Source organism: Pongo pygmaeus, chromosome 1, assembly GCF_028885625.2.
Source record: "Pongo pygmaeus isolate AG05252 chromosome 1, NHGRI_mPonPyg2-v2.0_pri, whole genome shotgun sequence".
NCBI lineage: Eukaryota > Metazoa > Chordata > Mammalia > Primates > Hominidae > Pongo > Pongo pygmaeus.
In genome coordinates this window covers 75011211-75028806 of record NC_072373.2, presented here as the reverse complement: position 1 = coordinate 75028806, position 17596 = coordinate 75011211, and the positions used below count along the sequence as shown (strand labels likewise).

Here is a 17596-nt window from a genome sequence, read left to right as displayed (position 1 = left end):
AATTCATACCCCAGGAATAGCTCCTAACAGCCATATGTGATTATTACATGAGTGACATAGACTGATTCCCATGACTAGGAAAACTTGTTTCCTTTCCCTTTCTACTGTCACCTTTTTCACAAAGTCCCTTTCTCCTGATTTATTTTCATAACTTCCTAAACGTCCTTTCAATTGCTACCTTTCTCCTTTTGTTTGTTTGTTTGTTTCTTTTTTTTTTTTTTTTTTTCTGAGTCAGGATCCTGCTCTGTCACCCAGGCTGGAATGCAGTTGCGTGATCGATCATAGCTCACTGCAACCTCAAACTTCTGGGCTTAAGGGATTCTTCTGTCTCAGCCTCTGGAGTAGCTGGGACTGCAGACACACACCACTGACCATGCCCGGCTAATTTTTTTTTTTAATTTTTTGTAGAGACAGGGTCTCGCTTTGTTGCCCAGGCTGGTCTTGAACTCTTGAGCTCAAGTGATCCTTTCATCTCAGCCTCCCAAAATACTAGAATCACAAGCGTGAGCCACTGCACCTAACCCTTTCTTCTTTTCTTTATCTTCCCTTCTACTTTAGCATATACATGATTTCCAGATTCATATTTGTAAAAACAGTCTTGATCCTTTTACTATTTTAAAACCTCAGTGTTCTCTTCACATCATTGTGACAAGACTTTTCTTTTAAAAGACAGTTCTAACATCAGATATTCTGCCTCATAAGCCCGGCTACCAAAACAATCCAAAAACTTTTAGTATTTTAGGTTCTTTCATATTCCAAATTGCTTCTCATATCCAGAATGGATGCAAACATCTGTTAAGACCATCTGCCTGGTTTTTATTTCAGAAAGTATGGTCACTGAGCTAGCAACTACCAAAATAGGTTCATGCTTTCAGCGATTGGCAGCAACCTAGACAGTCTTCAATCTGGCTTCAGTGTTTTCTTTCCGGCCTGCTCTGCAGGTACCTTATGCCAGGTCATCTAGCTCCTCACCCAAACAAACAGAACTGCTTAGCACATTTAGTAGGCCCACATTTTGTAGCTCCATGCCTTTGCTTACAGAAGTTTCCTTTAGGTATGAGGAAAGATATAAGCAATAACAAGTTGTTCCTTCCATCTGGAACATCTTGTCCCTCCCTATACCCCTCTCATAGCCCTACCCTACTGTAATACTGTCTGTAATTTACATTAAAACACCCCAGTCTACAGTGTGTTAGTCTACACCTTGGACATGAGTGATTAACATTTGAAACACTGATATGGGAATACATAGTGTAAAGGTAGGTGTTTGGCATTGGAAATACCCTAATGAGGAGATCACTACTGTAAATTTAACCTGCTTATCTTTAAATCTACACCAGAGAGTTTTCTAGTTAGCATAAAGGATGTCAGAAATAATTTCAAATTGGATTGGTTAGAAATACCATACAGGTTCCTCTGGCACATGAATTGCTCATAAGATTCTGGCAAGCCAGGTAGCCTAATGCCTGCACAGTGTCACCCGAGGCAGAGCACTGTTTGGGCCTGTTGACTATCACCTAACAGAAGATGCTTCCTACCTGGTAGAAAGGTAGTGAGGAGACGTATGGCCATGCCTGCCTTCAGTCTTTGGAGGCACTGATATATACCCTCCTCCTCCCCGACCAAAACAAAACAAAACAAAAAAAAAAACCCTGACACTTTAGAATGGTCAATAGCAAAACCTCCCTCCAGGACGATGCTTACATGCTATCTCTTCCTTAAAGTCTATCCTAAATTTCCTGATGGATTTGTGAACTCATTCTCCTCTACACCATCATAGAATGAGGCTTATATGTCTATTGTGGCATTAATAAAAATTTAAAATTTATTGTAAGTTTCTTGATGAAAGGACTGTGTCATAACTTTCTTTGTATCCCATATAGCATGTGGCATAGTGCCTTGTACATAGTAGATATTTATCATAATGAGCACATGCATGTACTTAACAATTCTGTAAGGAACAGATCCAGCTTTGGGTCATTAGGGACACTGGGAGCCAATGTGTGAGTTCTTAGAATTCCATTAATTCACTGTTCATAGTTCTAAGGGAGTCAGGAGTAATTGTCCATAACTACACGGCTCTAGTTAGCCATTAGTGCAAAGACACACTGGGACTGATGTCAACGGCAGAGGAAAGTAGTGCTGTCTATGTTGTCTTCTTTCAGAAACTCATACCTAAATGTATTTCATACTGCTGTTCGGCCAAATCTGGCTCTAGATAATAAAGAAGGACAAATATTTAGGACAATTATTTCTCTTGTTCTATATTTCCTAGCCAATTTGAAGCAGTATATATAACTAACCAAGTACACCAGGAGAAAAGTAAAGGAGGTGCAATTATAGCACACAGATTTAAAAAAGAAAGCAAAATAAAACACTTAATGTTAGTAAGATGATAGTATAGTATAATAGTTCAAAGCAAGGATATTAAACCCAGACTGCCTGGATTCAAATTAATCCCCACTTTACTAGCTGTATGGCCTTGGGCAAGCTATTTAACCTTTCTGTGCCTTTGTTCTTCTTCTGTAAAATGAAGATGATAGAATAGCACCTACTTCAGAGATGTGAGGCTAAAATGAATTCATACATGTAAAGCATGTAGCACTCAGTGCCTGGCACATAGGAAGTGCTGGATGTGTTTGCTGTTCCTGCAGTGATATGGTTAAATCAGAGCTCCAAAGGCAGAAGTATGCTAATTTCAGTCAGTGTGCAGTCCTTCTGTCTGTGTGCTTTGCAGTTCTCCACCTCCAACTGAGTAATCTTCATGCCTTGAAGCCCCCATATATTGGTGCTTATACCTTTCTTGTGGAACCTGTCACATTCTACCCTAAATTATATAATTATTTGTAAGCTCCTTAAAAGCAGAAACTATCTTCTTTGTCTTCCTCTCAGCACCCAGCAGAATGATTACATAACAGCCTTGCTTACACAATAGCTCTTTGCTAACTATTTGGGGAAACTATGAACCTCTGTGAGGTTGGTCCCTGGAGGCCCTGCACCTTGGACTTGTTCCTGTGTACCTCTCATACTCTTCAGCTAGCAATCCCTCCCCTCGCTGTTCTCCAGCAACTGGCCTTAAGTCCCTTAAACATGCATCCTTTTCCAAAACTGGCTTAATGTGTGTGTGACCTGTGCAGTCACATAGGTCCTCCTACTTGGTTGAATGCTCTATCACTAGCTTGAAATTCTTAGTTTTTGTGTTCAATTTTTATCTTGGACTGAGCCTGCAAATTATGTAGCTGGTCTTGCTCTTGGTCATCCTGTGCTCATTGTTCCCTGTGCCTGGAACACCCTTTCTCCCTAATCCTCACTGGCTAACCTACTCTTCAAGGCTTAGCTTCATTGTCATTTCTCAGAGAAGCAATAAAAATTAGAGCCATGTATTAGTATCCCTCCACCTTTTCTTCTCCCTCAGAGCACTTAACTTACTTTGTAAATACAGTATTTATTTATATTGTGATTATTTCTTTTAAGACTTTCTCCCAGGCTGGGTGCGGTGGCTCATGCCTGTAATCCCAGTACTTTGGGAGGCTGAGGTAGGCGGATCACGAGGTCAGGAGTTCGAGACCAGCCTGGCCAACATGGTGAAACCTGGTCTCTACTAAAAATACAAAATTAGCCAGATGTGGTGGCGGGCACCTGTAATCCCAGCTGCTCAGGAGGCTGAGACAGGAGAATCCCTTGAACCCAGGAGGTGGAGGTTGCAGTGAGTCGAGATCACGCCATTGCACTCCAGCCAGGGCGACAGTGCGAGACTCCGTCTCAAAAAAAAAGACTTTCTCCCCACCAGACTGTAAACTCCTCTAGGGGATAGACTGTGCCTTTGTTCCAGGATGGCTTTGCCTGCTACATAGTAAATAGTAAATAAATACTTGTTGAGTGAGTGAATGAATAAATCATTTTTAGAAATGCCAAGTTGTGGCCAGATGCAATGGCTCATGCCTGTAATCCCAGCACTATGGAAGGCTTAGGTGGGCGGATCACTTGGGGTCAAGAGTTCAAGACCAGCCTGGCCAACATGGCGAAACCCTGTCTCTACTAAAAGTATAAAAAAATTAGCCAGGTGTGGTGGTGTGCACCTGTAATCCTAGCTACTTACTCGGGAGGCTGAGGCAGGAGAATCGCTTGAACCCAGGAGGTGGAGCTTGCAGTGAGCCAAGATCACTCCACTGCACTCCAGCCTGGGCAACAGAACAAGACTCTGTCTCAAAAAAAAAAAAAAAAAGAAAAAAAAAGCAAAGTTGTATGTATAAGCTTTTCTTCCCAAGCTAAAAAGTTGATGTGTAAAAATGGCAATGCAGGGCCAGGTGTACTGGCTTACACCGTAATCCCAGCACTTTGGAAGGCCAAGGTGTATAGATCACTTGAGCCCAGGAGTTCAAGACCAGCTGGGGCAACACAGTGAAACCCCACCTCTACAAAGAAATTAGCCAGGCGTGGTGACTTACACCTGTGGTCCCAACTACTCAGGAGGCTGAGGTGAGAGGATTTCTTGAGCCTGGAAAGTCAAGGCTGAAGTGAGCTGTGATTGCACAACTGCACTCCAGCCTGAGCAACAGAGTGAGACCCTGTCTCAAAAAGTCAAAAAAAAAAAAAAAAAAAAAGGTCAGTGCAATCTTCATGCAATTTAATTTTACTAGTGATGACTTTTAACCAGTTTTACTTACTGTCTTTATAGATGGATGACTACAGTAAAATTCCCCATTTTTTTTTTCCACTGTTTGTCCTCATATAATCTGGTGTAGTAAAGTTGAATCTCTCTAAAGTCAGATTTACTCAGGTTGTCTTATACATTAGTTTCAAATTAAATTTCTTAGAGCATAAATGTCTATAGCCTTCTGCCTCTTGTATTTTTAGCAAACGATATGTATTTACTTTTGATCTAATTGCCAGTGACAACTGACATAAAAGTAATGCTTCAGGTTTCTTAGCATTTTATGGTGGAAAGGCCAGTACTACGATAATGAAGTTAACACTTGATAATAATAGAGAACAGTGTCCTACTTGGTTTTTCCATCATTCTTTCTCTCCTCTCTTATTGTCTGTGTTTAAATAGCTTAATTAACTCACTCTGAATGTATAGCTGTATCAGCTTTCTGTGGTCCAATTTTAGAACTATATCTGGTTATTCTACTCCCTGGAATCAGACCAATACAATTCAACATGTAACCAGATTTAATGCTTGCCATCTTACTGTCTCAGTTTTTAGTGCTTGGTAGTCATTCCATTACTCTCCAAATACTGTACTAAAATTTTTAAGTGATAAATTTCTAACCAAAAACTCATTTACAAATGGATTTCTACTTGAGATTTACAATGGATTTTGAGCACCTCCCCCAAAAGAAATAAAAAACATCCAACATGGTATACTAACTTGATATTATTGCTTCTTAATTTTTGCAAAGAGGAAAAGAATCAGAATTTCCGTAATTTAGCCCCACATTGAGAATAATCAATACGGTGAGAGAAGAATTTTTATTGCTTAAAAGAAAAACAGGCTAAATGTCCTTTTTTTTTTCCTTCAAGTGTAAGGAATCTGAGAAAAACAGATTTTAAAACCAATAGAAGGAATGGTTATGATCTAGCAGCAACTGTTGCATGTGGGTGAAGAAAAGAACCCAGCATTATTTGTACAAATCCATATGGGATGCAGTGGGGACAGAAAGAAACAAGGAAGTATAGGAAATAGAGAAGAAGGGCACTCAGTGAAGATGTAGGCCTCAAAAAATGTTCCATCTAAGCACTGACTGATTCCAGTATCTTAAGGTGATCTGCTTTAAGCTGTAAATCTTCTGAGTGGTTTATGCTCTCAATGCTTTTTTTTCAGAAGGCTGTGAGAGGAGGAAAAATATATTATTTTCAGTCTGCACCCTCTTAAGACTTTATGGAATTTTAAGCAGGCTTCTCCCAGAGTTAAATTCCTGATTCAACCACCCCAGAGTCTATTTGGCCATCTCTCTCTCTCTCTCTTTTTTTTTTTTCCTAGCTTGCCCAGAAAGATCAAAGTAAAGGTATTCTTTCTTTTTCTTTTTTCTTTTTTTTTTTTTTAATCTCCTACGTTATTCCTGGTAATGTGGCAGATATCTTAGGTTCATTACCTCTCAGTTATGCATTAACAGCACCTCCATCCTTGAGTTTAGCTCAGTTAACTGCTGCAGGCTACTGATGAGGCTTATCAAAGGTCCTAGGTTTGAGAGCTATGCATGTTGGCTAGATGACAGGCAATGTAGATGATAGTCATGTAACATAGTGCATGATTAAGGCTTTAACTTTGGTGTCAAAAAGACCTTTTGGGTAGCTGGGTGCAGGGGCATGTGCCTGTAGTCCCAGCTACTTGGGAGGTTGAGTCAGGAGGACTCCTTGAGCCCAGGAGTTCATAGCCAGCCTGGCAACATAGTGAGACCCAATCTCTTAAAACAAAAGCCTGTAGGGTCTGTCATTATTATGAGGCCTATGTGTGTTACTTAGTCTTTCTTGGTTTACTCAATTTATAAAACGGATATAGTAACACCCAGTTTCTTTGGGAGGCTTAAGAAATATAAAAAATGCTAAATGATGGCTAGGTGCTGTGGCTCACGCCTGTCACCCTAGCACTTTGAGAGGCCGAGGCAGGTGGATCACCTGAGGTCAGGAGTTTGAGACCAGCCTAGCCAACATGGTAAAAGCCCGTCTCTACTAAAAATACAAAAATTAGCCGAGTGTGGTGGCAGGTGCCTGTAATCCCAGTTACTTGGGAGGCTGAGGCAGGACAGTCGCTTGAACCCAGGGGCAGAGGTTGCAGTGAGCCGAGATCATGCCACTTCACCCCAGCCTGGGCAAAAGAGCGAGACTCCATCCCCCCCCCAAAAAAATACATATATATATATATATATATATATATATATGTGCTCAGTGCCTAGGTCAGTGCTGCAGCATGCATTTTGTGCTCAATTAAAGGAGATGGTCATTGTAGTTGTTTGTGTTACCCTATTACAAAACATAAACAATTCAAGTTCTGAGTAAGAGGTTTAAGTAAATTGCTCATAAAATTATATAGCTAGTATTTGGCAGAGAAAGTTTTCAAATGCAAGTGTGTTTAATTTATTTATTTCTTTTTTTTTTTTCAGACAAAGTTTCGCTGAGCTAATTTTTGTATTTTTAGTAGAGACAGGGTTTCACCATGTTGATCAGGCTGGTCTCAAACTCTCAAACTCCTGACCTCAGGTGATCCACCTGCCTCAGCCTCCCAAAGTGCTGGGATTATGGGATTACAGGTGTGAGCTACCACGCCCAGCCAAGCCTGTTTAATTTCTTTCTTTCTTATGTTTTTTTGTTGAGAGATAGAGTTTCGCTCTTGTCACCCAGGATGGAATACAATGGCGCGATCTCGGCTCACTGCAGCCTCAGACTCCTGGGTTCAAGCGATTCTCCTGCCTCAGCCTCCCGAGTAGCTGGAATTATAGGCATGAGCCACTGTGCTTGGCTAATTTTTTTGTATTTTTAGTAGAGATGGGGTTCCACCATGTTGGCCAGGCTGGTCTCAAACTCCCGACCTCAGGTGATCTACTTGCCTCGGCTTCCCAAAGTGCTGGGATTACAGGTGTAAGCCACCGCACCTAGCCAGCCTGTTTAATTCCTAAACCACCCCAAATAAAGTATCAAAGAGAAACTGCTCCTCAAATAATTGTGCTTGAAGAATATGGTTTTTCTCTTCTTTAAAACTTGATTTTATTCTTATATCCAAGCTGCTTATATAAATAGATTCTTGAAATATTTTGGGACACTAAAATAGTCCTTCCTGATCTTACAAATTTCTTCTCTCCTAAAATTTATTTATAAATTGGTTGTTTGAAACTCAGAATGGATATTCCCTTAGGAAGTGGTGGTTGTGTTCTCAGGCCAATTCATAAAAGCTTCTCTAGCCTGTCTCTTCTCCCTTTCTAGTGCTTAATGTTTAGTTCAGTGGTTTTCAGATAGGCAGTATATCAAAATTGCCTGAGTAGCTTTGTAAAGATAAAGGTACTTGAACAAAAAAAAATGAGAAAGAATGAATAAGACCTCGTGTATGATAGTGCAGCAGGATGACTATAGTCAATAATAATTAATTGTACATTTAAAAATAACTAAAAGAGTATAATTGGGCTGGGTGCAGTCGCTCACATCTGTAATCCCAGCACTTTGGGAGGCTGAGGAGGTCAGATCACTTGAGCCCAGGGTTTCAAGACCAGCCTGGTCAACATAGCGAGACCCTGTCTTTACAAAAAATACAAAAAATTAGCCAGGTATGGTGGTGGGTGCTTGTAGTCCCAGCTACAGGCTAAGAGGTGGGAAGATCACTTGAGCCCAGGAGGTCGAGGCTACAGTGAGCAGCACTGCACTTCAGCCGAGGCCACAGAGCAAGACCCTGCCTTAAAAAAAAAAAAAAAAAAAAAAGTGTAACTGGATTCTTTGTAACACAAAGGATAAATGCTTGAGGGGATCGCTACCCCATTTTACCTGATTTGATTATTACACATTACATGCCAGTTTCAAACTATCTCTTGTACCCCATATATATATTAAATTACTATGTATCCACAAATATTAACATTAAGATTAAAAAAAAGATAGAGGTGCCTGATCATACCTTAGATCTTCTGAATCAGAATTTTAGGGTGAATGTGCTGGATCCATCCCAGCAGAAGCCTGAGGCAGGGGAGGGCATGATGTAGTAAAGGTACTAAAAGAAGTCCTGTGTGGCTGGAGCAGAGACTGGTTGTCTTTAAACTCTTGATTGTGATCCTTGCGAATGAAAGTCATATGAGCCCATACCACCAATATATGTATATTCATTTTTAAATAAATTAGCTACCTGTACTACAATAAGCACAAATATTTTTTAAAAGATGAAATAAAAATAGTCCTTCCTATTTTCATGTTCTAAAAACAGAACATGAAATTCTAATAATCACCTTTTGCTTTCTGTACCTATTTGGATAGTTTTATGTACTTTCTGGGATGGACAAACCACACTTTTGCAAAATACAGGCAAAGAGAGTGAAGGGAAGGTAGATTGAGACTAGATTCTATAGGACCATCAGAGCCAAGTATTTCTCTATCCTAAGTGCAATAGGAAGCAATTGGAAAATGTTAGGAAGGAAAATGATTTCAGAGTTGCATCCTGGAAAAAATTACTTCGGCTGCCCAATGGCAAAAAGATTTAGTACAGCAACTATGAACATGGGGAGTCCACTTTGGAATTTATGGCACTAGTTCTGATGAAGGGTGATTATGGCTTGAATTGGGCATTGCCAGTGAAGTTCAAAAGAAAAACAAGATAGATATTTTGGAGGCATACAGTATAGAATCTAGTGATGGATTGCCTGAGCATTGGTTGGGGGAGCAGACAATGGTGACTTGTGGGTTTCTGGCTTGAGCTTCTGGATGGAAGATGAACAGTAGGAGAAGAACAAATTGGGGGTAGAAGGTGGGGTATTAGTCCAGGTTTAAATGTCTTGAATGTTAACCATCCAAATGATGATAGGAAGTTCACAATTGGATATGCAGGCTAAGCTTAGTAGAAGTTCTGGGCTGAAAACTATAAATTTAGGCGTTGTCAACACATAGTACAGAAATTCCTCTACCTCCAGATATTATTTATTGATAGGAAATATCTAAAGCAGAAGTGCCAAGGAGTTCCACAAAAATATTATACAAGATTAGACTTACAGGACTGAAGATGAGGAATTAAAAATGAACAGGTAAGCAGATTCTATAAAATGCAAGTCTCCCAAAATTGATACAGCATTGGGACCACAGCTTATATGAGAATGTGGCAAATAAAGTACAAATCAGTATTTCAGAAGCTCTCAAAGACACTTTGATGAGCATGCTACATTCTGGAGTAAGCCACAAACATTGGAAAGTGGCTCATGTCATATAAGTATTCATGAATAAAGGTCCAGGTACATGTCACAAGTGTGCACACCACTAGGATTGAGTAATTGGGAAAGCTAGACATGTCAGATGAGATTAAAACAAGTACAGCACCATAGATTGTATGTTAGTATGAATTCAGGAGGAGAATGCCTGGGAATTTGATGTCTGTAAGAAGCCTTGGAAATTGTTGCAAGAGAAGTATGTCTTTTGTCCCTACCCCCTTAAACCATTATGTTCCTTAAGTATTAGAATACAACTAATAATCATTTACAGGCTCTTACATTCTCTGAAGGTTTCCTCCTGCACCCAAGACACATGGGGCAAAATATCATTTTTTAATATGTTCCCTCTCCTCCTAGTGCTAAAAGCTTAAAAGGAGTCAAAGTGACTTCTTTTGCTGACCACTATGAAGAGGATTAAGTGAAGCCTATAGGACATGTCCCTCCTCTTGATGGATGCCTTCTCCTGATTCCTTTTCATGTTTCTTCTCGAGTCCATTATACTACTGCAAACTGACTGTTAGAATTTTGGTTGCCCCTGATCCACTTTATGTCCAGATCTTGATAAGTCCTTGCAAAAATAACTGTGACTCTGACTTGGAAACTCTCAGCAACCCCCAAATTTCCAAGGAAAGTGATACTATATTACATATCTATTTTTTCTCTGTCCATTGATTAATATATTAAATGAGATAATTTATATTCATCCTAAGAAATTGTCTGAAGTGAGCAAGAGTAGCACATAATGGCTAGCACCTTTGGCCTATTAATTTTCTAGGCACCTGAACTGAGCACCAGGAATCTTCACTTCAGAAGATTTTAACTTGGGTCATATCAGCCTTTAAAAAAGAAAAACACAGTGATGTACTTTACCAGTATTTGCATCCATAAATTAATATTTTTGTATCTTTCATTTCTGAATTACAGAAGCAGATTCATCAAACCCTGAATGATAGCTCTTACAAGTGACTGGCCCATTGTTAAAACTGAGCACAGGAGAAATGCTCTGTGTTTTAACTGGTCAAGGAAGCTTGCATAAACCAGTCATCATGAAAATCCCTCTCACTGAGGTGCTTCTCCCTCTCCAACCCTCTGTCCCACAAATTTCTTCTTGATCATCTTTGTACCTTTTATAAATATCTGTTATTGCGCTTATGAAACTAGATGATAACTAGACACATATTTGGCACTATGTCTAGACTGTCAGCTTCTTGAGCAGCTTTACTTTAATCATCTGGTCCCAGGCAGTAGAGCAAAGTAGTTAAAGAGTGCAGGCTCTGGAGGCCAACTGGATTTCATTTCTGACTATTTATCGGCTGTATGATCTTGGGCAAGTTACCTATCCTCAACTTATTTGTAAAATCCAAATAATACTTCCCTCATGGAGTTGCTGACAGGATTAAATATAGATTTTTCTAAATTAATAGGCTTAAAACTGTTAGGAAATTTTTTGACATGAAGGAATTCCATACTTAGTGGCAATTACTGCAAACCAATAACAAAGCAGAGGGAAGCGGACATCTGAATACATCAGTGCAGTGCTAAAAACCTTGCACACTGGTCCAGGCCTCTCCTCTTGTCTTTATTGATAGTTTAGCTCAGAGGCTTTTAGTATGAATCCCACATCTTCTCAAGCATGTACCCCTCAAACCTACCAGCCCCCAACATCCACACCTGGTTTAGAAAGGTTTGTAGGCATCCTGTTTGTCACAGTGACAGGCAGCCGCTACTGACATTTAATAGGTGAAATCATAAATGGGTCCAGGGATGCCATGGGCTCAGAAATGGAGAGCGGAGTCTACACCAAAAATTATTCCACCCAAAATGCCAATAATATCTTACCTTGAGAAACACTGGTAGTGCCCAGGTTCTTTTCTCTACTTAAATGCAAAACCAACTTTTTACAAAATTAATATACTATTTCATAAAGTCAGGATATGCCAAAGATCATGCCATATATATTACAGAGCATAGACCAACTTGAAAAATCTTTACGTGTGTATTCTGTTATTTCTCTTTTCTGTGTGTAAGTTCTTTTCAAGTTACTACAGTGAGTTTCAAATTTGTTATTTAAGAGTTCTATTATTCTGTTAATTATGATCTGAAGTTTTAAGATCTGTGGTGTTGAAAAGCACTCCTAAATATACAAAGCCCTTGAACTCCTAAATGTACAAAGATCTTGTTTGGGCCAGGCATGGTGGCTCACACCTGTAATCCCAGCACTTTGGGAGGCTGAGGTGGGAAGACTGCTTGAGCCTTGGATTTTGAGACCAGCCTGGGCAACATAGTGAGACCCTGGCTCTACCCAAAAAAAAAAAAAAAAAAAAAACTAGGCATGGTGGTGTGCCCCTATAGTCCCAGCTACTCAGGAAGCTGATGTGGGGGGATCACCTGAGTCCAGGAATTCGGGGCTGCAGTGTGTTGTGATTGCACCACTGCACTCCAGCCTGAGCAACAGAACAAGACCCTGTCTCTTAAAAAAAAAAAATGATTGAGTTTGATAATCAGGAAACTTAACCAAATCTTATATGTACGCAAATAAATATGTTTTTATTTGTTTGTTTTGTTTTGAGACAGGGTCTCACTCTGTCACCTGGGCTGGAGTGCAGTGGCATGATTTTACCTCATTGCAACCCAGCCTCCCAGGCTCAGGTGATCCTCCCACCTCAGCCTCCCAAGTAGCTGTAACTACAGGCATGTGCCACGATGCTCAGCTAATTTTTCTATGTTTTGTAAACACAGGGTTTCACCATTTTGTCCAGGTTGGTCTTGAACTCCTGAACTCAAGTGATCCACCCACCTTGACTTCCCAAAGGGCTGGGATTATAGGCATGAGCCACCACACCTGGCCAAAATAAGTTTTATTAGAAATAACTCACTTTGGGAGGCTGAGGAGGGCAGATCACTTGAGGTTAGGAGTTTAAGAGTAGCCTGGCCAACATGGGGAAACTCCATCTCAAATAAAATACAAAAATTAGCTAGGCATGGTGGTGTGCCAAAAAAAAAAAAAAAATGAACTAATGCATGTGAAATTCAAATATTAGTAAGTATTCAAAATAAGATATGAAAGTAAGTACAAAATAGGGTGATATCACTGGTTGATATGATTAGTGAGGTGAAGATTATTAAGGCAAATTCTTCTGATAATTATTGATATACAACATGATTAATATATATTCAATCTGCAAGAGTCATATATATAAATATGAAATAAACACCTTAAATGAGAAGAAGAGAGAAAACATGGAGAATGAAGAAAGTTGGTTGTATTCTTTTCAGTCTTCCCCTCCCATATCTCCGTCTGAGGCCAGCATGACTAATATTGAGAAAGAGTAAGGCAAATGAGTAATTATTGCACTCTGTCTTTTACTGTTATTGAAGGTCACTGTTTAACACTCCCTCGCCATTCCCCTACCACTCCCCTTTGCCTTAAATTCATTAAGCTCTATTCTTTGTATTTCCTGATAACAGCTGACAAGGACCCACTCTCATCTGTAATGACAGGTTAGGGTATTGATGATAAGTAGAGTTAATAAAGCTTCTCCAGTGATTTAGAATTATAACGCTCTGAGTATTATCATCAGGGCAATAGATGAAAAAGCCCATTTCATTTCGTGCAGTGTCCTTTAAACTGCTGGTTATGAAATCATTTTAGAGGGTCTGTGAAATCACTGTGGAATACAATGAAACGTAATAGAAAATATCAGCAGACACTGTGGGAGATCAGTCAGAGCGGTGGGGAAAGGACGCAAACTATAGGGAAAGGACGCAAACCTTCTGAAAGGTCAGAAGGTTCTGCAGAGCCCCGGGGGAGAATAGCTGAAGGCAGCTGTTCTATAACCCTGAGGCATTGGGCAAGGAGTAGGTACAAGGGAGTGTAGGGGAATTTATCTTAAACAAGCTTGTTTACTTATGTTGACCAGGAACTGACCTTTGATCATCCGTGGGGACGGTCCCCCTGAAAGGGGAACAATAAATGTTAATTACCTAACAGGTTTTTAAATTTCTTTCTCCAGAAAGAAAAATTTCAAGCGTCTGTATCCCATTCAGTATTCCCTAAAATAAAATCAAGTTTGTCCTGAAATATGGTTTAAAAACTGAAAATCTATTTTCTTTGATTACCTCATAAATAACAAGAGTTTCATATCAGCTCTCCTGTCTCTTCCTCCTCCACCCTTTTCCCCTCTTTCACATTGTGCCAGTCACACAGGTGGATGCTCTGTATCACCCCACAGCACAAGATAAATAAGCTTGGAAGGTTTCCTAGCAACATATTGTTCTGGGAACCTGCTCTGTTTCCCTGAACAAGATGAAGCCAAATATCCTAGAATCTCAGCCAGATGGGAAAGGATTAGCTTATTGAGAGGGTTATTGCCTTTTTTTTTTTTTATATTTCACTTTGAAATGAACCTCTTAATATAAGTAGCAAAAGTGACTTTTAAAAGAACATGTAGAAATATCCCTTTAAATGGACGTTTTTTCTCTTACATGTAAAAAAAATATTGATAATAGTTTGAAGTTTAAAAATATGGTTTCAGAATTCTCTAGGCTCAAGCTTCCAGTATGTAATTCAGTCACTGGTGAGTGGATGGATCCATTTTAGAACCATGTAGAAAATACTTCCACATGGAACTAATTAATACTCAGCCTGGTGTCCAGTGGTATGGTATTCCTGCTGTAAAAATACTGAAATACTTCCGATCTGGTGGGAAAATGGCTCCTGGAGTAGGCTCTCTCCTCACAATACCTTTAGCTGCTCCCTTTGGCCCTTGTATCTGCTCCTAGGGAAACACTGGAGACACCTTGTTACTGCTTAAAACCCTGAAGCTTCCCCTTTTTCTATAGCTCCAGGGCTATTTTAGTGCTAGTGATTTGCAACTTCATCTTCAGAGTCTATTTTTGGTTTTCTCAGTGTATGATTAATGTATATAGAGAAAATAAAACTAAAAGAAATTGAGACTGCTATCAAAGCCAAGAAAAATAATGTCGTCGTTTTGTTAACACATGATTGTGTATATTTCCCTTGTTTATCTAATGATCTGTGAGGCTACACAGTTGGCAGGTGGTGCTTTCCTTTCTATTGCACTCTAGTTGGTCACAGTATACTTGTTAGAGGTCTCTGGAGATGGAGTAATAAAGGATTCGTGTTTCTCATAACAATATTCACCAGTGGCTTTGCAATTCAGTTACACCCTGGAAAATGTCCTCACTCCTTGTTTGGCTGGGGAGATATTCCCCCATCAGCCAGATGAATATTCTCATAATGTGGTTGTTGACTGGTTTGTATCATCTATCAGGCTTGGACTGAGTTCGTGAAACTTCCCAATTGTGGTCAGAAGCAGATAATTCTAGTACTTCATAGTGTTCTTGGATAAGAAGAACAAAGTAATTAGAATAAGATGGGGAATGACACCTGGTGTCTTTGTTTATTATGTAACAAATTGTCTGGCCAGATGCCAGAGAATTAGTACTGTCCTCATTTTAATGAAAATAAGGAAATTGTGAGATAATTTTATATTCATGCTAGATGCTTTCCATTCTCTTTTGCTCTCTCACTCTTATGTATATGTTTTTTAAATACCATATTTTAAACTCAACAAGGAACAATCTGTTGAGGGCCTAGTATGAGCCAAATACTGCTAGGTATTATGGCAGATACTGAGGGCAACACATCATCCTTGCCTTCTCAGAGTACGCAAGAAGTTTGCAACATAGCACGTTTGTAACCTTAAACCAAACAAAAACATTAAGGAAAGGTGTTGCTGTTTAAAGGAATCATAGGCTAGGCACAGTGGCTCAGGCCTGTAATCCCAATGCTTTGGGAGGCTGAGGAAGGAGGATCGCTTCAGCCCAGGAGTTTGAGACCTGCCTAGGCAACATAGCCAGACCCCATCTCTACAAAAGTTGAAATAAAATAATATAAGTAAAGGAATTCTATAACTTTGATTGTCCAAAGAAAGGCTAAAAGTAGATTTAATATGTATTATGGAACAGAATAAATTCTAATATGTTAATTTTGATTGAATACTTATTTAAAAAAACAATTTAAAAAATGTCCATAAACCAGGCATTGTTCTAGATACCTCTCTGTTAACTCGTTTAATTCTCCTGACACCATTATGAGGTAGAAATTTTGTTTACCTGCTATTTTATAGATGAAGAAACTGAGGCTAGGAGAGTTTTTTTGTTTGTTTGTTTGTTTTAAAAGACAGGGTCTCATTCTGTTGCCCAGGCTAGAGTAAGTGGCCGTCATAGTGCACTGCAGCCTGGAACTTGTGCGCTCAAGCAATTCTTCCGTCTCAACCTCCCAAGTAGCTGGGACTATAGACGTGCACCACTGTCCCCTAAGAGAGGTTAAATATCTGTTTACTGAGGGCTTTTATACTATGCTGTGCTTATTATTTGTTTATTTTTAAAATTCTAAGAGTCCATAGGAATCTAGTCTTTTTTCAGAAAAGAGTAAACTACTGTCTTTTGTGGATGACATAATTTTAGCAAGAAATAAATGAGTTGTTTAGATGACTTTCTATTATCTCATACAGCATAATGATTCTATATTTGAGTTTCCATTGTCAAACACTAAAACCTCCTTTCTTTTCAGTATACTAACTCTATTTTAGAATATTTTTCTTTTCTTTTTTTTTTTGAGACTGAGTCTCGCTCTATCACCCAGGCTGGAGTGCAGTGGCACAATCTTGGTTCACTGCAACCTCAGCCTCCCAGATTCAAGCCAGGCTCATGCCTCAGCCTCCAGAGTAGCTGGGATTACAGATGCCCACCACCATGCCGCGCTAATTTTTGTAATTTTAGTAGAGACGGGGTTTCACCATGTTGGCCAGGCTAGTCTCGAACTCCTGACCTCAAGTGATCCGCCTGCCTAAGCCTCCCAAAGTGCTGGGATTACAGGCATGAGCCACCATGCCCAGGCCATTTTAGAATATTTCTTGTAGCTCAATTTTTTACTTATATAAAATAATAATTTTCATTTTCAACGTAATAGAAGGATATGAGTGAATTATACTTAAGAAAGTTAAAATTAATAGCACTATTAAATACATTAACAAGAGAAGGTTGTGACATCAGCAATATTATTTATAACAGAGGTGGACAAACTGTAGCCTGTTTCTGTAAATTAAGTTTTCTTGGAACACAGCCAGGCTCATTTGTTTAGGTATCACCCATGGCAGGTTTTGTATAATAATGACAGAGTTGAATCTTTGCAACTTAGACTATATGGCCTACAAGGCCTAAAATATATACCGTCTGGACCTTTACAGGAAAAGTCTGCCAACCCCTACTCTGGAATCTCTATTTTTCTCCTAACTTTGAGTTGAGCATGTTCCCTTAGAATGCCAGAAATTTAACTAGCAAACACACCTGAATTTTTTTTCATAAATGGTGTCCTTGTCTAACATGGTTTTCCTCAAATCCCTGCAGGTACCAATCAAGAAGCTGAAGAAATATGAGAAAGAATATCAGACAATGCGAGAGAGTCAGCTGCAACAGGAAGACCCAATGGATAGATACAAGGTATGAGAAATATGTTGCACCTATCAAAGTACCTTCTTTTTTGTTTTAAATGAGACTGAGTCTTGCCGTGTTGCCCAGGCTGGTCTTGAACACCTGGCCTCAAGCAATCCTCCCACTCCAGTCTCCCAAGTAGCTGGGATTACAGGCACGAGCCACCATTCCCAGCAAAG

The 17596-nt window shown here is 39.5% G+C and overlaps 1 protein-coding gene and 1 long non-coding RNA gene across 19 annotated transcripts in view; one reads left to right on the top strand and one right to left on the bottom strand.

Moving 5' to 3' along the window:
• Positions 1–17596, top strand: part of RABGAP1L (RAB GTPase activating protein 1 like) — an 852978-nt gene that overhangs the window by 797382 nt on the left and 38000 nt on the right. For 17 of the 18 annotated variants that reach the window (XM_054449610.2, XM_054449637.2, XM_054449629.2 and 14 more), the window contains one exon: positions 17334–17426. In XM_054449610.2, the coding sequence (XP_054305585.1) occupies positions 17334–17426 (93 nt within the window). Of the gene's footprint in view, positions 1–14220; positions 14477–17333; positions 17427–17596 lie in introns of those variants that run through there. The other variant, XM_054449696.2, reaches the window with a different exon arrangement.
• Positions 5464–14134, bottom strand: LOC129013250 (uncharacterized). Its single transcript, XR_008493815.1, has 4 exons — positions 14019–14134; positions 13115–13212; positions 8606–8760; positions 5464–5831 (listed from the first exon to the last, which is right to left on the bottom strand). It is a non-coding gene; the product is annotated as an uncharacterized LOC129013250 (long non-coding RNA).